Genomic DNA, 22,598 nt, shown 5'->3' on the forward strand with positions numbered 1-22,598 from the left:
AAATTGAGGGATTTTATTCCTGCTCTTAGTGCTGATCTTGGCACAGCCTCAGCTCTGCCGCTTCCCTGAGATCTCCATAATTTAACTCCTTTCCTGCTGTGGCACATCCTAATTGTCTCCTGTGCGACAGAACACATCAGCTACCTAGCAGCCGGGGGCCCTCCTCACTGCACGATGTACTCCTCTGTGCTGCTGTGGACTGGGGGAGCTCATGACAGTGCACGGCCTGTGCCTTGGGATGCACCAGGGGCTCCCAGTCTCTGCCTCCTTCCTGTGCAACCAGATCCTCCCAGGGTGCCATCCCCAGTGCTGCAGGACAAACCATCAGCCAGGCACCTGCTGTGTAAGTGATGAACCAATGGCCAAAGAGCATGTGCACTTACTAGCCCTATTTGGTGACTGCCTGGCTGTGCAGGGAGGGTTGACTGGGGCTTCCCGACATGCTGGGATTGGATGGGTTGTTGTTGCGGTGGCCGAGAAGAGGGTAGTCCTTGAGCCCCTGGCTGCTGCTGCAGCCTAGCTTGCTGCTGCTGCTGCTCCTTCTGTGGCTGAGGAGGTTGCTGCAAAGGGCCTGCTTGTTGTTGTGGAGACTGCCTGGCTGATGGCTGCTGCTGCCTGGATGGCAGCTGCTGTTGCCCGGATTGCTGCTGTCTTGTTTGCGGCTGCTGCTGAGAATGGTGCAGCAAAGGCTCTCCTTTCGGCTGTTGGGGCAGTGGCCCATGCTCCGCTTGCCGTTGGGATTTCTGGGACTCTGAGGTATGGTGGTAGCTGGACGGCTGCTGGGACTGCTGCGAGTACTCTGCTGAGCTGGAGGGGAAAGCTGTCTGGGCTCTCATGTCTGACTGCTGAGCCTTCTTCTGGGCAGATGGCTGCATGTGTGTGCGGGCTTCATGACGGCCCTGGTCTCGGGCATGCTGCTTGGATGTCCTCTTGGCCTGTTCATCACTCGGGTGGCGGGAAGCGGCTGAGTGCCTTCCATACTCTCCATGGTGCCGGTGGTCTTTGGAAGAAGAGTGACGTGCCTGAGAATAGTCATCGTGCTGCCACAGGTCTTCATCTGGAGGCTCATCGTAATCATGAAAGGTGTGTTTGATGGGAGGTCTCTTCTGGGAGGAGAAGTGGCCAGTGTAGTGCCTTACCCGCTCTGAGCGAGCTTCCCTGGGCTTATCAAACCAGTCTGTCTCCTCCTGACCCAAATGATAGGCTTCAGAAACCAAACACAGAGCACAGTCAGTCTCTCGGTCCCGAGGTGGGAGCATATCCCACACGGAAGCCATGCAATGAGATAAAAGAATGCAAGCAGCTTATCACATGCATCTGGGACACATCATAGACCCCTCCCCAACAAATACAACACATCGTTACATGCAGCAGGCACTGAACACTAACATGCTACCACCAGACACCCGGAACATGCAGTGGAACAAGGGAGAAAGGCACATGGTACGCAAACGCAGGCTGTGAGACTGTCTTTGCAAATGACCCGTAGGAGCATGCTCTGGGGTATGTCACCACAGGTAACTGTTACCTTCACTGTCTGAAACAACACAATGTGAATCATCCATGATGTAACCTTCTTCATGCTTGTAAGAGTGGTTCCTTGGCACATCTTTGATATGTTCTTGCACATCAGGCAACGAGTGGCTGGAGCAGAACTGGGAACAGCTGTCCCCAGAGGACTGAGGGAGAGGTCCACCTGAGGAGCGGGACACACCCACAGACTTTCCTAAAGGGCTGATGGGACTTTCCTCTTCCGATGTCTGTGTACGAATCGAAGGCCGCCCACGAGTCTGACTCATACTAAGGGAAGATGGTTTGGAGCTTCCTTTCTGAGGCTTCTCCATGCACTCTCTCTCATAGGACTTGCTTCTGCTGCTGGCATCGCGGCTTGATGTTTTTTCTGTCCCATAACCAGACGATCTAGATCTGCTTCCAGTGCTGTATGCTCGATCGTCCTCTTCCGTCATATCCCTGCTGGACATGCCATAGTATTTCTGCTGCTCATACACGTTCTTCTTGAGGCCATAGGTGATCTCGTCCTGAAGCTTCTTTGCCCTGGATGCCACATTGCTGCTGCTGATAGACGTAGTCACTGTGTAGGAGGCCAGGTCCGACTCCACATCTTTGGCTTCTTCTATGGGGGAGAATTTGGAGATCTTTTGCTCCATGCCTTGTTTCCTGTGTTTACTGCGTTTGGACGAGATGACAGCAGGAGCCAGGTTTTTGGAGGAATGCTTCTGCATCCCCAGTCCAGAGCCATGCTTGTCTGAGCGTGTGGAGTGCCGATAATCGTCCCCGTAATAGGAGCAGGGGCCACTGGAGCTGCCTGACATCCTGCCATTGCTCTCCATGCCCCTGTGGTAGCTGTTCTTCCCCCGATGGTCAGCACCATGCTGATCATACATATCCTCCTCTGACTCCTCCTCTGCTTTGGAGTAGCAGCAAGTTCTGCTGGAGCCTTCCGTCTCCACCAGCTCACTCTTCTCTTTGATCTGGCGGCCAGTGCTGCTCTGCACCTGCATCTCCCCCTTGTGGCTGTCTGCCGCAGTGCTCTCTTTGGTCAGCTCACTGATGTCCTCGATCATCACATAGTTGCGGGGAATGTTCTGCTCCAGGTTTGCGTACAGAGAATCTGAAGAGTAACTGGCTGAGGGGCTTTGCACGGCATTGCTCTGGTCAGCTGGACTGGCCTCTGGGGCCTTGTGCTGGGCATAGCTGCCGGTCACTGTCGTGGGGCTGTAAGTAACTTCTGGGGCTGCTGAGGAGATCACCACGGTGGGATTTCCAATCACTTCATAATTGGTGGGGATCTTTTGTTCCAAGTCTGCTAGTGATGTCTGCCGTGGCTTCTGGTGCATGGCGTGCACATCTGCCTGTGTTTGGAAGAGGGCACTCTGTGCCGGCTGTGAGGGCGGCTGATTGGGATATGTGGTCTGAGCTTGGTAGTGATGAGGTGGCCGAAAGCCTTGATGGCTCTGCAAGCCCAGCTGGGGCTGGTAACCAGTGCTGGGAGGGAAGCTGTGTGTCTGATATGTACCTTGGGAGGGGAAGGCGGGGAGCTGACCAGCCTGGAAGCCATTCTGAGATGTGCCACTGCTGACCACAGGGTAATGGGGGGGCTGGAGCCGTGTTTGCTGGAAGGCGGCAGGGCCTGGTAGGGCTGCTGGGTATGGGTAGGGGGCGTAGGAGGAGGCTGATGTGTACTGCGTGCTGGAGAAGTCAGCATAATGGTTAGTGGGGGCAGTGCTGGGCCTGCTGAGCAGACTGCTGCCCTCATAGCTGGAGAGGCGTAAATTGTTCAGCTCACTATCAGACATGTAGTCCCGGTTCTCACCTAGGCATCTCAGGTAAGGGTAATCCCGCCCTCCCCTCTCCTTCAGAAGAGACTCCTTCCTCTGAGTAATGCCCAGCTCCAAGTACTTCAGCTTGGCATCGATCTCCTTCTCTTCCTCATCCAGCTCTGCTTGCTTCTTCCGCAGCTTCGTGGACTCATGCTCCACCAGCTTCAGGTCACGGTCGATGTCTCTGAGAAGGCTGGCTTTGGTTACCTGAGTGGCCTGCTCTCCTACCCCCTTCTGCATGAAGCTGGGCAAGTACAGCTGGGAGTGGGCTTGGCTGGCCAGGGGCAGGTGAGCTTCCTCCGGAGGGGGGCTGGGCAGTGTCCGCTTCACCTTCCGCATCAGAGTGTTTGACTGCAAAGCAGAGATCTAGAAAACAATTGAAACTGGCATTAATCCTAGACACCGGGAGCGCTGCAACTCCCTCGGGATAATGGTGAGGTAAGAACTCTGTCCTGCCGTAGTGTCTTTCAGCAGAGTTTATCGAAGTGCTTAAACGTTCATTTCTTAAGCCTCGGCATATCCCCATGTTATCAATGCAGTCAGTGGAGAAATGGGGAAACTGAGATACAGGGACAGGCCACGACCTGCCCAATATCACAGAGTGAGAGTGAGCACTGGAAATAGAGTCCAAGAGGCCTGACTCCTCATCCCCTGCTTCCCTCAGTGGGAAATGAACAGCTGCCCAGTGCTCATGGCTGTGTGGTGGAGTGGGCAAGGCACTTAACTACAATCCTGAAGGTTGGGGAAGCTGAGTCTCACTTGATCGCACACTAAAACTCCACATCCAAGTCACCCAGCGGCAGTCAGAGGTGGTCAGACGTGATGCTGGCCACATCAATGCCTTGTGCACTGTTAGCTGTGAAACTGGCACACCTTAACCAGGTCAGCCTGCGGAGCCATTGGCTCAGAGGAACTCTGGTGTTGGTCATTGCTGCCTTTTGATTAGCATGTACATCGGCTGTAGTGCGAAGTATGTATCTGCTGCACTATCACTGTGCACATGGAAATGGCCACACCAGCAATGAGAAAAAATAAGAGCCAACTTTACTCTTTTCCCCAAACTGAACCAGAACAGAAACAATCCAAACTGGTTCTGAGGTTTTAAGGGGACAATTGTAACTTGTGGGATGGAGGAGAAACATCCGTTCCTGTGGGACTAGTGGAGCTCTGCAACAGACAACTGCCCACAGGCCTTGGGGGGAGTTGTTGGAGTGGCAAACCTCTCTAGGGTCCAATAAGAAGGCCCCTGGGAAGGCTTTGGCAGTTAAACTACAATACAGAGATGTATGTTAAACCCTCCCTAGGATTGAAAGGAAGCCACTCAACACACAGCTGTGCAAATGCCCAGGATGGGAGCAGAGACACCATCTAAAAGGCACTTTTCTGTGGCTCTGAAACATCTTATGAGCTGACTTGAGAATTTTAGATGATCTATATTCACTGCAAAATAACCTGGCTGGTTGGGTGAAAAACTACACAAGATGTGGTCCTATGGAAGGAGATCTCCCCTGAGCTTCTGACCCTCAAATCTTATCTCAGCCTTTAAGAGTGATGGAATCCAACAAGCCACAGCTTACATTGGTTGAACAACGAAGGCAAAGGCCAAGTCTTCTAGGCAGAAGCCCAGTGAGAATACCAACCATCTCTAATGTCTTCTGTGGAGATTTATGGAGGGTGGCTGAGGAGTAGGTCCCAGGGAGAAGGGACGGCATGGGATTTGGGGGATCCAGAAGGGCAGCACTGGAACCTGGGATGGGGAAAGCATTCACCTACTCCAGTTCTGTGTGGGCTTGCCCACACAAGGACACTCAGGACAGTTAATCCGAATTAACTAAAAGTGTGAATTCAAAATGGATTAATTAACAGGATTAAACCGCTGTGTGGATGCTCTTATTCAGCATTTAAGTGGACTTAATCCAATTTCGCTTAATGCACTTCGGAAGTGGGTGGGTTTCCATAGGAGGAGCAGGCAGAACTCCTTGTTGGCACAATGTTATCATTTTGACCTGAAAAGATGCCATGAGCAGAAATAAAAGTGTGGCCTGGGGAATGTGACTCTCCATGAGAATCTGCAGAGATTCTGAACCCTGATAAGGTGACAACGATCCACACAGCTCCGTGCATGACGGGAACAAAGCCCGTTCAAAGGACTCTGTCTTTTGTGTTCCCGGACGACCCTCCTGAGTGCTGAGATGAGATTGGATGGCTGCTAGCTGAAATCCACCCGGGGAGGGAGGCTGACAGTGCTCCCCCGATGTGTGTTGCTGGCTCTGGCCCCATTCAGCCCCATGATGAGTGTGCTGATGTCACCCCACATGATGACAGTCTACTGAGGATGGGCTTGCCTGTGCTCTTACTGACATTAATGACAAACGGCATCCACTAAGACTCTATCGCATGGTGACATTGCATCAGCATGGAGTGTTACAAGTGCCCCCACTCAGTGTCAGGACATGGTGATCTTCTGTGACCCAGCCGCTGAGGGAAGGAGCTGGGATGAGGCAAAGAGCACTTTAACCAAAGCAACTGTGTTCATCAGGATGCTTGGTGGGCTGCTAGGAACACAAGGCAAGTGATCCCAGTACATGCCAGAGCTATAACTACCTTGCTGCTTAGTGACCTCCCAGCTGTCTTGAACAGCGGTGCCCCCTACCTTTCCCACTTCTGGAATTTGGTTCCTCAGTTGGGCCTGGTCACCTTCAGGGAGGGTACAAGCTCATTGGTTTTTGCCAGCTTTTCTAGAGTTCTGCTATTCCTGTCTGCTGTGCATTCTGTTACAAAAACACGCACTGTGTTTAGTACATGGGCCCTGGGGCACTGCGAAAGGAACAGTTTTATAAATCTGAGTGTAAAAAAATCAGCTACAAATGACCAAATGGACTGGAATTAAGGAAAAGGGCATTTTCTATTGCAGTGTGAGGGGGCAAGAGCCGTGTCGCACGAGCAGCTGTGGGGAGCCTGGGTCCCTCCACCTGCCCTAGGTGGGGACATGGGCCAGGGGCTGCTTTTGCCCTCCCCCCCCTGCACCATAGGCAGGTGGAAGGTCCGTGCAGCTCCCACAATTGGCTGGGCTCCCCGCTGCCTGGCCAGGGGGTGTGGTCTTGGGGGGAAGAGGCAGGAAAAGGGCAGGGTCTGCTCCGGCAAAAAGTGGATGGGTCCTGCCTCCCCACCCCCTGGTTCCAGCACCACTATGCTGCTCAGTGGAGTTTGCTCCTGGCTTGCTGCCAAAACCCATCCCCAATCCAGCAAAACCACACATGCATGCCCGTGTCTCGATTCAGCTGGCCACACACCACTGAACCTCTGGGTGGGACACAGGTAACATGAATGATCATCAACTTCTCTGCTCCTCAACACAATTCCCTTTGGCCTAGGGGAGAGTGCTCAGAGCTGGGAGCTCTAGGCTCACTTCTCCTGACTAGGATTAATCAATGTGTGCCCTTTACAGTTCTTCTTATTGACAAGGATTCACATCCCCCTGTGAGGTTCCACAATTTGGAACCAGAGCCCAAGTCTCTAAGATGGAAGATCCAGATCTCAGTCACCCTGTCCCTAGGAAAGAAGTTGCCATATCTTTGTGCTTGGCTATGCTGTCTGTAAAATATGGCACCTCCTGCAAATGTACCACACTGTGTTAGGGTGTTATGTGCCCTCAACTAGTGGCTAGTCCACAGCCTTCTCCTGCTACCAGCTCAGGTCTGTTTGCTCCATGGTAGAGGTCTGTGCTGCAAGCTTAGGGTGCCAACCCTGCTGCTAATGCATGGTAGGAGCAGTGTGACTGTTGCAAATACCAGGACTTGGTTTTGCCTTTTTACAAACAGTAGGACATTCATAGAATCATAGAATGTCAGAGTTGGAAGGGACCTCAGGAGGTCATCTAATCCAACCCCTTGCTCAAAGCAGGACCAATCCACAACTAAATCATCCCAGCCAGGGCTTTGTCAAGCCTGACCTTAAAAACCTCTAAGGGAGGAGATTCTACCACCTCCCTAGGTAACCCATTCCAGTGCTTCACCACCCTCCTAGTGAAAACGTTTTTCCTAATATTCAACCTAAACCTCCCCCACTGCAACTTGAGACCACTTCTCCTTGTTCTGTCATCTGCTACCACTGAGAACAGTCTAGATCCATCCTCTTTGGAACCCCCTTTCAGGCAGTTGAAAGCAGCTATCAAATCCCCCCTCATTCTTCTCTTCTGCAGACTAAACAATCCCAGTTCCCTCAGCCTCTCCTCATAAGTCATGTGCTCCAGACCCCTAATCATTTTTGTTGCTCTCCGCTGAACTCTTTCCAATTTTTCCACATCCTTCTTGTAGTGTGGTACCCAAAACTGGACACAGTACTCCAGATGAGGCCTCCCGAATGTCGCATAAAGGGGAATGATCACGTCCCTCGATCTGCTGGCAATGCTCCTACTTATACAGCCCAAAATGCTGTTAACCTTCTTGGCAACAAGGGCACACTGTTGACTCATATCCAGCTTCTCGTCCACTGTAACCCTTAGGTCCTTTTCTGCAGAACTGCTGCCTAGCCCTTCGGTCCCTAGTCTGTAGCAGTGCATGGGATTCTTCCGTCCTAAGTGCAGGACTCTGCACTTGTCCTTGTTAACCTCATCAGATTTTTTTTGGCCCAATCCTCTAATTTGTCTAGAGGAACAAAGAACATCATTTAGGTTGCCAAATCAAGTATACAAAAGTTAGGAAATGCCCAAATTAGGGGAGCTCATGTAATCTTAACTCAGTCCCTTGTGCATATGCATTATATGACAGTCTCTAATTACATTGTCACAAACCATTGTTTTCCTCAAGACCCCTACCTCCTTCCTTCAGTGCACAGGATGGACGATGCTTAGTGAAGGAGGGATGGCACCCACCTGTGCCTCAGTTTCCTGCATGGAGGTGCACTGTGGGAATTAATCAGTTATGTTTTGCTCAGCAGTTTGCAACTCAAGACGTTTTACAACTTGGCAAGTGAGAGCCAGGTAATGAGCCCCAGCAGGCAAGACACTGTGAAGAGGCAACTGACCATTCAAAACCCACACATACAGTCGGGTCAGCCCAGGGAGCTGAAGCAGAAGCTTGCTGGTGGAACTGCACTAGTGTCAGTGGAGTCACACAAGGGTTGGGTTCATTCTACACTAGTGAATCCACAGAAAGGGTTTTTGGGGGACCACTGAGCGCAAGAGCAGGAGAGATGCTGATAAACCCCTCAACCAGAGACCTGTCAGACAGTCCAGTCTGAAATGCCTGGCAGGAGCAGATATATTCACAGGCAATGTCAGGCTCCCGATCAGTGAGGTTTCACAGGACACCACAGGAAATCTCCCTGTCTGATCACCTGCAATATGCGCCAAGCTCTTGACACCCCATTCCTAGTAACGTCCCTGCTCATGGGCCAGAGGGAAAAGCAGATGCAGTGGGCTGAAGTATTCAAATGCCACTGGAAGGGTGAAGAGCTATGAACCAACTTTGTTTTTCAATGTAACTACACCCAAGCTGGGAGGGTCAAAGGCACAGTTTAAAGTGCAGATGCTGAGGAAGGATCAGAAATTTCCCCCCAGTCCTAGATACACTTCTGCGTCAAAGTCACAGGTCACTCTCTGCACAACTGTAGTGATAACCAAATCTCGTAACAATGAAAGAACAAGAGAAGAAACTTATTACTCCTGGGGGAATTCTGCACCACTGCACATATGCAGGATACATGTCCCCCACAGATTTATTTGCTTCCCTGCAGAAAAATGACTTTTTGACAGGGAAGCAAAGGGAAGCTGCAAGAGCAGTCACAAACCCCTCGGTAGCAATGCAGGCATATTGTTTCAGGCACCCAGAGCAGTCGGCGGAGAGGTAAAGCACCATGGTGGCTCCTACCCTGCACCGCGATCAGCTGCTAGACCCACCCCTAGAAACTTCCCCCAGCTGCAGGAAGCTCAGCATCCTCCTCTGCTTCCTGCCTCATCGCTCCTCAGACACAGGGGAGGGGTCACTGTACGGGGAGCTGCTCCACTGTCCATCCAACCCCCTGCATTGGACCCCCCATACTCAGACCCTCCCCAAGCCTCACCCCGTACACCCAGAACCTCCCTTACCCAGCCCTCCACACCCAAACTCCACCTTGCTGAACCTCAACCCCTGCAGCTGGAGCCCCCCTGCCATGCTGGAGCCTCCACATTTATTTACTGACAAATAAAACTTGCAGAATTTTGCAGAAATTTAAAATATTGTGTGCAGAATTTTTAATTTTTGGCACAGAATTCCCTCAGGAGTATCTTATACACCTGCACAGGCTCCTGGAAAGAATAATTCCAGTTTCCGACACAGTAATGAAATCAATCAAATGTCCTCCAATTCCCAGATGCCCAGCTTGGGATGAAAGGATTGCTGAGTATGCATGTGTGTTTGTGTCAAGGCTGTCACTTGAAGTCAACCTTTTCAAATATTCTTTGCTGGAGCATTAATAAATGAGAGATTCTGGTGCACCATCTGGGGACAGTCTCCTGTGGAGAGGTTATGCCACAGCATGATGGGCTGTGCAGATAATTCATGCCATGAGGTGGAACAGTAACATTACTGTGGCCATGTGGAAAGCATGACAAGCAGTTGACTCTGTCTGTCACAGCACATTTCCTCCACATGATATTCTCCACCAGGGTGATCTCCCAAAGCAAAAAGGAACAGCTCCATAGGACTGCAAGGAGGATTAGGTGTGTGAGATCACCAGCAGACAAGATCCCACTGCATCAGGAACAAGCTGCTCTCCGCACTGAGAGGATTTGCAAAAGACTCCCCTGAAGTCAGCCCATCCCATTGCCATGACGAAACTACCCTAAAATTAGTTCTTGTGAAAGTTCAGCCCCAAACGGTGGAAGCCTCAGGTGATCTCATGAGATCTGCCACCTCAAATAGCTGCATTCATGATATTTCAGGCCCACTCTTGAGCCAGATACAACCTGGGACTCAAACTATAGTAGAATCATAGAATATTAGGATTGGAAGAGACCTCAGGAGGTCATCTAGTCCAATCCCCTGCTCAAAGCAGGACCAACACCAACTAAATCATCCCAGCCAGGGCTTTGTCAAGCCGGGCCTTAAAAACCTCTAAGGATGGAGATTCCACCATCTCCCTAGGTAACCCATTCCAGTGCTTCACCAACCTCCTAGTGAAACAGTGTTTCCTAATATCCAACCTAGACCTCCCCCACTGCAACTTGAGACCATTGCTTCTTGTTCTGTCATCTGCCACCACTGAGAACAGCCTAGCTCCATCCTCCTTGGAACCCTCCTTCAGGTAGTTGAAGCCTGCTATCAAATCCCCCCTCACTCTTCTCTTCTGCAGACTAAATAAGCCCAGTTCCCTGAGCCTCTCCTCGTAAGTCATGTGCTCCAGCCCCCTAATCATTTTTGTTGCCCTCCGCTGGACTCTCTCCAATTTTTCCACATCCTTCTTGTAGTGTGGTACCCAAAACTGGACACAGTACTCCAGATGAGGCCTCACCAATGCTAAATAGAGGGGAATAATCACTTCCCTCGATCTGCTGGCAGTGCTCCTACTAATGCAGTTCAATATGCCGTTAGCCTTCTTGGCAACAAGGACACACTGCTGACTCATATCCAGCTTCTCATCCACTGTAATCCCCAGGTTCTTTTCTGCAGAATGGCTGCTTAGCCAATTGGTCCCCAGCCTGTAGCCGTGCATGTGATTCTTCCTTCCTAAGTGCAGGACTCTGCACTTGTCCTTGTTGAACCTTATCAGATTTCTTTTGGCCCCATTTTTCAATTTGTCTAGGTCACTCTGGACCCTATCCCTACCCTCCAGCGTATCTACCTCTCCCCCCAATTTAGTGTCATCTGCGAACTTGCTGAGACTGCAATTCATCCCATCATCCAGATGATTAATAAAGATGTTGAACAAAACCGGCCCCAGGACCGACCCCTGGGGCACTCCGCTTGATACTGGCTGCCAACTAGACATCGAGCCATTGATCACCACCCGTTGAGCCTGACAATCTAGCCAGCTTTCTATCCACCTTATAGTCCATTCATCCAATCCATACTTCTTTAACTTGCTGTAGTGGGATCAGATGTGTTGGTTCAAATCCAGCTCCTCCTGGAACTGAAAGGGCTCAAGAGCCAGGATTCTGGTTTAGAGACCCTTGAAAATGGCCAACCAGTTTGGTTACATGAGACTTTACTCAACCGCCATTAACTGGAAGCTGATGGACTTTCCTTACCAACTCTATACTCCTTTAATATATCATGATTTCCAAAATCAGGAGCCCAAAGCAGGCTCCCAATTCAGGCCCCCAAGGAAGTGACCTGGTTTTCAGATGTGCTGAGCTCCCAGCAGCTCCTACAGAAGCCTGTGCATTTGGCTCACAGTCTGCTTGGCATAGGTGCCTGCCACGCCAACTGTTCGAGATGTGTCTCCAGTGTGCACTGGCTCCCGACCAAGAGATGAATTCTAACAGTCAAGCCGATAGTTTTCGATGGGGGGAGAGGGGCTCCAACTGAATATGACAACGAGGGACCTTCCTCCTCCATCGCTTGGAATTCCTCTGGGGACAAAAAGAAAGCTGGCTGTTCAATGTGCTGATTGATTATTATTTCCACAGCAGCACAAGCCACATCACAACGCACATTGACAGCCAGGGACCCTGTCCTGAGGAGACTGCCATCAAACGGGCACTCAGCCAGCGCACAAGTGTGGAATGCCATGGGTGGGGAGGTTCTGGCTCTGCACAGGAAGGCAGAAGAGAATCTGGAACTAGGGTGGGGGGCACTTGGCTCATGGGAAGCAGTACCTGTCCCCTGCCCAAGACGGTGCACAGAGGGAAGGAAGAGAGGAGGAAGGGACTTGGGCCCAGGGAGAGAAGATGTGGGATTGTACAGACTTGAAGGTGAGCATAAGAAAGATGAACCAGATGTGGAAGAAGAGGGAAGCTGGGAAGGGATTCTGGAAGGAGCGGTGGGCTGGGCTCCTGGTGAGATGTTGGAATGGTGACTGAGGAAAAGGGCTTGCTCTCAGCATTTCCAAGGCAACCATCATTGTGTTACCCAGGCTCTTTAGCCTGATAAGGAGAGGTCCTGGAAGACTGGTGAAGGGCTAACGTAGTGCCCATCTTTAAAAGGGGGAAAAAGGAGGAGCTGGGGAACTATAGACCAGGCAGCCTGACTTCAATACCTGGGAAGCTACTAGAGCAATGGATAAAACATTCCATTTGTGAATACCTGGAGGATGAAGGGTGATCACTAGCAGTCAGCAGGATTTACCAAGAAGAAATCATGCTGAACCAACTTGATTTCCTTCTTTGACAGGATTTGGTGGATGGAGGAATGCAGTGGACATAATATACCTGGACTTCACCAAGGCTTTTGACACAGTCCCACATGACATTCTGTTAAGTAAGCTGGAGAAATGCAGGGTTGGTGGAACTACCATTAAGTGGATACAAAATTGATTACAGAACCGCAAACAAAGCATAACAATTAAAGGAATGATGTCAGATTGGAGGAAGGTCTCAAGTGGGGTGCTACAGGTATCTGTTCTGGGCCCAGTGTTGTTTAACATCTTTATTAATAACCTGAATGTAGGAATAGAGAGCATACTGGTCAAGTTTGCAGATGACACAAAGCTAAAGGGGGGTTGCCAACACTTTGGAGGATAGAGCTAAAATTCAGAGGCATCTTAATAAATTGGAGAACTGGGCTTTAGCCAACAAAATGAAATTCAACAAAGACAAATGTAAGGTGCTACACATAGGGAAGAAAAAACAAACGCAGAATGGGGGAAAACTGGCTTCATAGCAGCACTGCTGAGAAGGATCTGGGAGTTGTGGTGAATCACAACCTCAACACAAGTCAACAATGTGATGCTGTTGCAAAAAAAGCAAATGCAGTTTTAGGCTGCATTAACAGAGGCAGAGCATGCAAATCACAGGAGGCGATAGTACTCAGCGCTGGTTAGGTCTCAGCTGGAGTACTGTGTCCAATTTTGGTCACCAATGTATAGGTAGAGAAACTGGAAGGGATCCAGAGGCAAGCAACGAAGATAATCAAAGAGATAGAACACATGTCATATGAACAAAGGCTGAAGTAACTGGGCATGTTTAGTTTGGCAAAAAGGAGATTAAGGGGAGGACATGATAGCTGTCTTCAAATACTTGAAAGGCTGCTATAACAGAGATGGAGAAAAGTTGTTCTCTCTGGCTGCAGAGGGGAGGACAAGAGGCAATGGGTTCAAACTACAGCATAGAACAGGGGTTCTCAAACTTCATTGCACTGTGACCCCCTTCGGATAATAAAAATGACTACACCACCCCAGGAGGGAGGACCGAAACCTGAGCCAGCCCGAGCCCTTGGTGGGAAGAGTGGGGGGATAGCTGAAGCCCAAGGGCTCCAGCCTCAGGCAGGGGGCCTGTAACCTGAGTCTCAATGCCCAGGGCTGAAGCCCTCGGGCTTTGGTCCCGGGCCACAGCAAGTCTAACGCCAGCCCTGGTGACCCCATTAAAATGGGGTTGCAACCCACTTTGGGGGTCCTGACACACAGTTTGAGAACCACTGGCATAGGAGATTTAGATTAAATCTCAGGAAAACCTTCCTAGCTATAAAAACAGTAGGACAATGGAACAGACTGCCTAAGGAGGTTTTGGAAGCTTCTTCACTGGAGGTTTTCAAAAGGAGGCTGGATAGCCATCTGTCTTGGATGATTTAGACACAACAAATCCTGCATCTTGGCAGGGGGTTAGACTAGATGGCCCCTGCGATCCCATCTAACCCTGTGATTCCATGGGCTCTGCAGTAAGCCCCAGGTGGAGCATGCTGTGTTCATTGAAGCGGGAAGTAACAAAGGCAGAGCACTGTGGCCAGGTCCCCTCTGTGTGGAGTGGCCACAGCCGTCTCACTTTCCAAAATTGGAAGGCATTTCTTGCCATCCTGCCTATCTGCATGTTTAGAGCTGTGCTTAGCCCAGCAGGAGACCAATGACTGCAGGGCAGATGCCCTCACCCCCCGGGTGCCAGCTCCGGCCAACATCCCCTCCGTTCAATGTGACCCCACTGTTTCCATCCATGTTTGTTCCCACCAGTGCAGGGATCTCTGGATGGTGGCTGCAGTATATCCAGCTCCAGAGAATAAGTGATGCAGCTGACTGGCTCAGCATGCTGGTCACGTTTACGCTGCATCACAGAATGCATCTTTGTGGAGATGCTGCTGCAAGATACAGACCAGCTGTGTTTAGCCTATGTCTGAGTGTGCCAGCCAGCTCCAGCCCCCAAAGGGAGACTAGGGGGTGAGGGATAGCTCAGTGGTTTGAGCATTGGCCTGCTAAACCTGGCATGGTGAGTTCAATCCTTGAGGGGGCCAGTTAGGGATCTGGGGGGAAAATCTGTCTGGGGATTGGTCCTGCTTTGAGCAGGGGGTTGGACTAGATGACCTTCTGAGGTTCCTTCCAACCCTGTGATATTCTATGCAGGGCCGGCTCCAGGCACCAGGCACCCAAGCTGGTGTTTGGGGCGGCACCTGGAGGGGGGCGGCGCGGCGCTCCGGCCGCCGGGGAGAGCGGGGCCACAGCCGGGCTCGCCGCCCTGCCCCCGGCGCTCTGGCCGCCCTCCCCGCCCGGCGCCCTCCCCCCAGTCGCTGGGGGGAGAGCGGAGCCCCCGCCGGGGCTCCGGCCGCCCCCCCCCCGCGGGGCCCCCCGGCTCCGGCCGGCCGCCCCCCCCCCGCGGGGCAGGGGGGCGGCCGGAGGCTTTTTTGCCTGGGGCGGCAAAAAAGCCAGAGCCGGCCCTGATTCTATGAACCTCAGAGAATAAGCTTTTGAATCAATTGATTATATATAAGGCAATGAGTCCATCACAGAGGGCACAGATTCCATGATTTTAGGTGACCTTCAGCCTCAGCTGGCAGGGCTCAGGGTTCTCAGTCCTTCACCTCCCCCCACCTGCAATTGGTCCATGGCTTTTAATAAAAATACCCATGACAGAATTTTAGCCTTAATTATATCTGTTATTGTACTATACATGTATATAGGGAGGGATAGCTCTGTGGTTTGAGTCATTGGCCTGCTAAACCCAGGGTTGTGAGTTCAATCCTTAAAGGGGCCACTTAGCAATTTGGGGCAAAATCAGTACTTGGTTCTGCTAATGAAGGCAGAGGGCTGGACTCAATGACCTTTCAGGGTCCCTTCCAGCTCTATGAGTTAGGTATAGCTCCATATATTATTATGGAGTACAGTCTTTTATGAAAGCTTGTCATGTTCTGAACTTGATGGGCATGCTGAGATATGTTCACAGACTGGGATTATGAACATATGCACTGTATGTGTACAGTGGGCTTATAATTTGGGCTGAACCACTCAGCTCCACCTAGAAGCAGTGTGGTGGGCAGTCAGAGATGGATGGGCTGCCTCCCTAGCCAGACGAGCCTAGCTCCAATTGCCTAGCATTGTACAACCTAGGAAAAGACAATGAGTCATTAGAGTTAATGGGAAGACACTGAGGCATCCTGGCTATCAGGTCAAGAGGGAATTTCCCCCTGTTCTGAATAACCATGAACCACCACAGTCTAAGAGAAAGAAAAACACCCTGCAAACCTTTTTAAAAGGGAAGGGATTTGAAGTGAAATCTATCCAGCAATTGAGGGCCAGCATCTAGGCAGAAGCTGTGTGTGAAACGCTGGGTCCCTCTACGGCTGGGGTCATAATGGGAGACTGTTCACAGGCAATGGGTAACTTGTACACCTCTACCTCGACATAACGCTGTCCTCGGAAGCCAAAAAATCTTACCGTGTTATAGGTGAAACCACGTTATATCGAATTTGCTTTGATCCACTGGAGTGCGCAGCCCCGCCCCCCCCGGAGCACTGCTTTACCGTGTTATATCTGAATTCATGTTATATCGGGTCACCTTATATCGGGGTAGAGGTGTAGTAGAAAAGGGATTTGTTTAGCTATTTTGGAAGGGAGAAGCCGGAGGTTGCGCCATTCTGTTTATTTGCTCTGTGACTTGTACCTATTGCTTCCCTTGGCATTTCAGCTTTGAAGCTGTGATTTTTGCATTACATAAACTTCCCATTTATTTTTACCCCATGCAGGTCTCTTGTGTGCAAACTCTGTGGAGTGTGTGCACCAAAGCAAACTGGAGGCTGGTGACATGGCTTCAGGAGTGATGAACCAGAGGGGCCAAGTCAGTGTCTGGGAGTTAAGAACTTGGAAAGGACACAGTTGGGGAGACTTGGGACTGGGAGGGCTCCTGGGTTCACCCTGCAAGAAGTACTAGGCTGGTTGGAGCCGGGGTGAGAGCCTGTGGTGATAGGTAGGTTACTGGTGTCAGGGCTCTGCACTAAAGCTGCACAGCATAAAGGCACCCATGGTTCCAAGGTAGTTGGTTCCAGAACCCCTCACTGGTCTGGGTGATCCCCAAAACACCCCAGCAACACCTCCTCCACTTCTGCCCTTTGCAGCAATACAACTCCAGGGCCATCGCAGGGTATTTGCTCCTCGTGGCTGGGAAATGCTGTCTGCTTTAACTCCACCCCATTTAATGTGCCCTGGATAATTCCATGTAACAAGAACAGCTTCCTCTAATCAGAGAGAATGATAGGCCAGAGGGGTCAGAACTGATGCGAGGACTGGGGCTGCTCAGAGGATGAGTGGTGCTGCCTGTTTCCCAGTTGGAACAGTAAATGAATGCAAAGTCATTACGAGATTGCTTGCCTCAGGACCTATCTGCTAATCACAGCAGTATGGGGCTGGGGAAACCTATGCACAGCAAGTCAGAGAAAGCATTCTTCCACTTGGCATGACTCATTTATATCATATTGTGTTCCTCCATGCGGGGAGGGGTCTCGCAGACATCTTCAGCTTGGCTTGACAAACTGGGAAGACACCCAGCTTCCAGTCCTTAGCTTCGTGTCTCTGTCGAGCACTAACAGTAGAACAACAGCTTGGCTGAGTAAGAAAGATATGTCCCTGCAGTCCTAGATCTCTCGCAAAGCCACACTCTTGTTAGCTGCACATAGCCACGTCCGAGGTGCCAACACTGTTAACCCTCTGGAAGCATCCTATTCTCTGATATACTCCAAAGTCCCTTTGCCTGCCACTGAACGCAGAGCAGGTCTGCAGAAAATAGCATGTTATTAGAAGAGCTCCCCATAATGAGGTTCATTGCTACTGAAGGCTGGTGTGTTTATAGAATATCCCTGATTTGTTCACTCCCTTGGGAAGTATTTGGTTTGCTTCACAAAACAGAAACACTAGAACAAAAATCCATGTGCACAATGTCTCAGTTCTCTCGGAAATTACTATTTCTGCACACGCTGGAGGAAAGCTAATGCTGTGCACCTTGTTCTGACCTTGCCTAGCACAGGAGTTAGCCTGAACCCTGCGCAGGGATCTCCTGTGCCAATTTACTAGATTAAATACAAGAAACAAGGTCACCCTGAAGCAAAGGGGTTCGTGGAGGGAGCACGGCTTGAGCGGAGCGGCACACAGATGGGGTGTGTTCAGCTCAGCAGTGCCTGAGCATTAAAAACTGCATTATGTGATGTCTCCTGTATGCAGAGGCTGATTAAGCTTTTGTGGGGCCCTGGGCCAGAGCAAGTGGGGGCCCCTCTTCACCCCTTCTGCCTGCAGTCCCCCAACCCCTCCACGCTCCTGACAGGGAAATGGGGTCAGGGCGCGAGGGCTTGCCCCGTTCTGCCCCCCTGCCCAGTGCTCCTGCTGGGGAGTGGGGTCGGGACAGGGAACTTCCCCTGCTCCCCAGCTGGGTGGAGTGGGTTGGGGTGCAGGGCCCCCCAATAGGCCAGGGCCCCTGGGCACGGCCTGTAGGCACACTGTAGGCTAATGTAGGCTAATCCGCCACTGCCTGTATGCACACCGACTGCTGTATGCTCTTTGTTCCTCATGCCTTTCTGATGCCCAACAGAAGACGTTCTCATTTCAGCCACCTCTGCCCCCCAAAAACATGACAATGGTGCTCTGCCACATTCAGCCTCAGAGAACGAGATGAGCTTTAGAAGGCAGGATAGTGAAAAGTTACCATGTGATAACCAGCTGTGTTCATGGCCTGAAGCAGATGACGTGGGCCATTGGTAAAACACTGCAGCCACTCAGGTGTCAGCTGCCTCCTTTTGAAGGGATGAGCTCTGCACTCAGGAGCATGGGAGACAACCACTTCTTGGGTGGAGCTAGCTAACAAGAACAATTATCCCAAGGCTCCAATGGACTGCAGTGAACATCCTGTAGGTGGAGAGGAGAAGGCCCAGATTGTGTCTCTCTCCTCCTCACTGGACAGGGGCTCTAACTAAAGTGCTGCCAGAGGCACTGGGAACAGAGAAGCTATCGGCCAGGCCATGTATGTCTGGCCTCCTCCCTGTGCAGAACAGTGTCCTGGTGCACAGAGTGGGCGCCAGAAAGAGTCTCTCCCGCAGGTGCCTCCCTTCCCTTCTTCTGCCCCTTTGTAAAAAGCCAACCAGCCTTTAGAATGCTAGGGGGACACTTCCTCCTCCCTGCTTGCTCTTTGCCAGGCATTCGCACACACATACACACACGCCCTCCTCAGTTCCCTGTAGGCCCTGTTACACAAAAGACCCTGGGCCCAGTTCAAAGAAAGCAACAGGATAAGGGGCAGTTTGCTCCAGGCAGCCCTCAATTAAACACACTATCAGGCTCTAGATATCCCTGCAAGCACCTCCAACTCCAGCCCAGCCACCTGCGAGGAAGACCCTTTGATCAGTGCTGCCCTTACCTGCTCTCAGCCTCCCTCAGTCTGTAGAGTGGAGCAGCACTGGCTCTCCCTGGGCCTGGGCCTAGCCCCTCCTGGCCCTCCAAGTGCATGGGGTTGATACAGAACATGGATGGCGACACCTTTGCACAGTGGGCACCTGGCATCAGCCTATGCTCTCTGTCTTAGAATGAGTTCAGGTGGCCACAGGTATATATTCGCCATTCCAAACTGATGTGTCCCTGTCTCGGATCTGCACACTGAGAGCACAGAGATGGCTCTCAAGGAAGTGGAGACAAGATCCAGTAGGTGACTGAAGATTCTCCTCAGGGGAGGTGGGTGACACCATGCCCAGCATACTGGGGCACCTCGCAAGGCGGCACCTGCTTGGAGATCTGTCCCTCTGTCATGCTGCCTGAGCGCTCTCTGGACAGTTAGCATATGCCTAGCTCTGCCACAGTCAGTCATCTCTTGATGACCTCTAGATGGCAGGACACAGTTTGTGCCTATGCTCCCAGCATGATTCTCTTCGGGGGTTCCAGCGTGCACCGGAGACATGATCAGGGAGAGGATCTCCTCACTCACTCTCAGAGCTTCATTATAAAGCAATGTTTAATACAGAGCAAGGGAAAATGAGAATAAGCCTGCTGAGGGTCTGTCTACAAGAGAAGAGCCCTTCTGCCAGGCTCTGCCTAGGGATTGCTGAGCCCGGAAAGGAAGGCGGCAAATGCCCCAGTGCAGTGGTACAGGCAGTGTGAGGGGAGCAGCTGAGTTTTTAGGGCCTCGCTCTGGTGTGCAGGGCACAGCTAGGTGGTGCTGCTAGGGTTTTCCTGGCTTATTGGCAATCCTGTGCCTCTCAGTGGAGGATCTCCTCTCCTGCAGGTGCAGTAACTGGCTTAGGAGCCTCCCCTGCTGCCGAGGTGCTAGGTGTGCCAGGCCTCTCTGGTCTCAACTACCAGCAGCTCAATTAACAAGCCCTCAGGGTTGTTTCCTCTGTCGCTGAGCTGGGGACGGCCTGTGATGTTTCATTCCATCAGGGCCGGCTCTAGGATTTTTGCCGCCCAAAGCAAAAACAATTTTGGCGGCCGCCCCCCCCCCCCCGTTTTTTAATTACCCCCACCCCCAGCCCCGCCTCAACTCCGCCCCTTCCCCAAATCCCCAGCCCTGCCTCCTCCCCCCAGGCTCTCAAGCCTGGGAGGCAGAGCAGCAGCGCCGCGGCCGCTCGGGATCTCCCCCTCCCTCCCAGGTTTGAGAGCCTGGGAGGGAGGGGGAGACTCCGAGTGGCCACGGCGCGGGCGCCGCTTCTCCCCCTCCCTCCCAGGCTCTCAAGCCTGGGAGGGAGGGCGAGTAGCGGCGCGCGAGCGGCAGCGGAGGTGAGCTAGGGCGGCCGGGGCACATTTTTAGGGGCGGCATTCTGGCGCCGGCCATGCCGCCCCTAAAAATGTGCCGCCCCAAGCACCAGCTTGTTTTGCTGGTGCCTAGAGCCGACCCTGCATTCCATATTCTTTATGAAAATATGCTTATGATATGGATCTCACATAACTAAGATATACTTTATGCAAGATGGCTCGTGTGAGATATCATTAGAAAAGTTATGACTTACTGAATGTGATTATCTAATTGGCATACCTGTATCATTTCTGTATCTGAAGTTAGGAATATTAACTATGTACCTGCATTTCAAATGTGTTACTTTGGGTGTCACCCCCTGTGATGTTCCCCTGGTGTTATCTGGACTGGTGATCTGCTAGGTCACTCCAATCCTCGACTCTGGGAGCCAGCCTTACCCTGCTCTGCTGTGAGAATCCCCACTGCTGGGCTGTTCACTTCTAGCCTCTAGCATGTAAGCTGCTCCCAGCTGCTGCTTGGATTGTGCAACCTGAATGACACTAGCCAATATCTCCAGTCCCAGACAACACCAGGGGAACGTCACAGTGGTCCAGTGAGCAGGGTGTATGTGCGGCTTGTTACTCCAAGTGGAGTTCACACTTTAAGCACTGATATTTGTGATTTTAAGTGAGTATTAAGTGCAGTGACTAAGAACAGTCAGAAGGAGGTCACAGTTTTGTTATGTTCTGTTTGTTTCTGTTCCTTTTGGGTGAGGGAAATAAGCACAAGAAAGCAGAAAAATGACTACCAGTGAGGCAGCTACAAAACTAGAGCTGGCCAGACTGAAAGCGGCAAAGAACCATGAGTTTCAAATGTGGCAGGCAAATGAGGCTCAAAGAAGCAGCTGCGACCAGGGAAACTATGGAGGTGGAGGCAGCCAGAGAGGAGGCTGCACACAGAAGGGCTATGGAAGAAAAAAAGAGAGAGGAGAAAGAGAAAGAGAGAGAAAACACCAGCTGGACCTGCTAGAGAAGCAGAACCAGAACCCCGAGCCCAATGACTTGCATCACTCCAAAAATCCACAAATCCACTTATGTCCTGCATACAGTGAGGAGGACAATATTGCTGAATATCTGACTACCTTTGAAAGGCTGTGTGTAATACATGAAATCCCTGGTGATAAGAGAGTTCCTACCCTGATTGCAAAATTAACTGGTAAAGCTCGAAATGTATTCAATGGAATGCCTATTGGAGATGCTTTAGACTATTTCAATTTAAAGATACTGCTTTGCAAAGTTTTCAGATTACCCCTGAAACATATAGAATTAAATTTAGGAATCTTAAAAGGGATATTGGGATGAGTAATGGGGAATATGTAAACAAAATGAAAGATTTGTTGGGAAAATGGGTGAGGGGTAAAGAGGTGGCAAGTTTTGAAGGAATGCTTGATCTTGTTGCTCAAGAGCATTTATTGAGCATACGTAGGGCCAAAGTAAAGCAGTGTCTATGGGATGAAAATGTAAAGACGGTGGATGAGATGGCTGTTTTAACTGATGTCTTTGAACAGACTCAGGCATCTATTGAGGGCAGGCCACAGAAAGGGGAGTTTAAAACTGGTGGGAAGGGAGGATCCCATTTTGTCTCAGGAAGAAAGAAGGGGGTTGGGAGCCTAAACATTCTCTTACCCAAAAATATCCCTCTACTGGTAACTCCTATCCCAAACCTCCCAGCAAAACAGAGGAACCCAGAAGGTGCTACAACTGTAATTCCATGTAATTCCATGGAGCACCTGAAGAACAGATGCCCCAAGCTAAGGGAAAGTAAGCCCCCACCAGCCCATGTTATGCGGTTGTCCTCAGTACAGAGGCCCCAGAGGGGAACCAAGCAGGAACTCCCAAAACTTACCTAGCAAGTTTTGTGGGGACTGGCCCCAGTGAACCAGATATGGACCTCATTAAAGCTGTCAAAATTAATGGCAGGGAATACTTGGGGTGGAAGGATACAGGGGCCCAGATCTCTCTGATTAAGCGGAGTGTGGTTCCAAAGGCTAGTATATTACCTGGCCAAATGGCAGAAATTGTGGGGGTGGTGAAACCAGGTTCCCCATACCGCTAGCTAAAATACATGTGATGTGGGAAGGTTTGGAGCGCAATCTGGTTGTGGGGGTAATGGACAGCATCCTGGCTGACATGTTAGTGAGTAATGATTTCTTC

At 51.1% G+C, this 22,598-nt stretch overlaps 1 protein-coding gene across 1 annotated transcript in view; it reads right to left on the reverse strand.

Moving 5' to 3' along the window:
• The window catches only part of BSN (bassoon presynaptic cytomatrix protein), a 380,730-nt gene that overhangs the window by 2,720 nt on the left and 355,412 nt on the right, over positions 1 to 22,598 (reverse strand). The window contains 2 exon segments of the mRNA XM_024193699.2: positions 384 to 1,204; positions 1,529 to 3,707. Coding sequence (XP_024049467.2) covers positions 384 to 1,204; positions 1,529 to 3,707 — 3,000 coding nt within the window.

The sequence above is a fragment of the Terrapene carolina genome, unplaced genomic scaffold (genome assembly GCF_002925995.2).
Source record: "Terrapene carolina triunguis isolate 2854851 unplaced genomic scaffold, T_m_triunguis-2.0 Scaffold235, whole genome shotgun sequence".
Lineage (NCBI taxonomy): Eukaryota > Metazoa > Chordata > Testudines > Emydidae > Terrapene > Terrapene triunguis.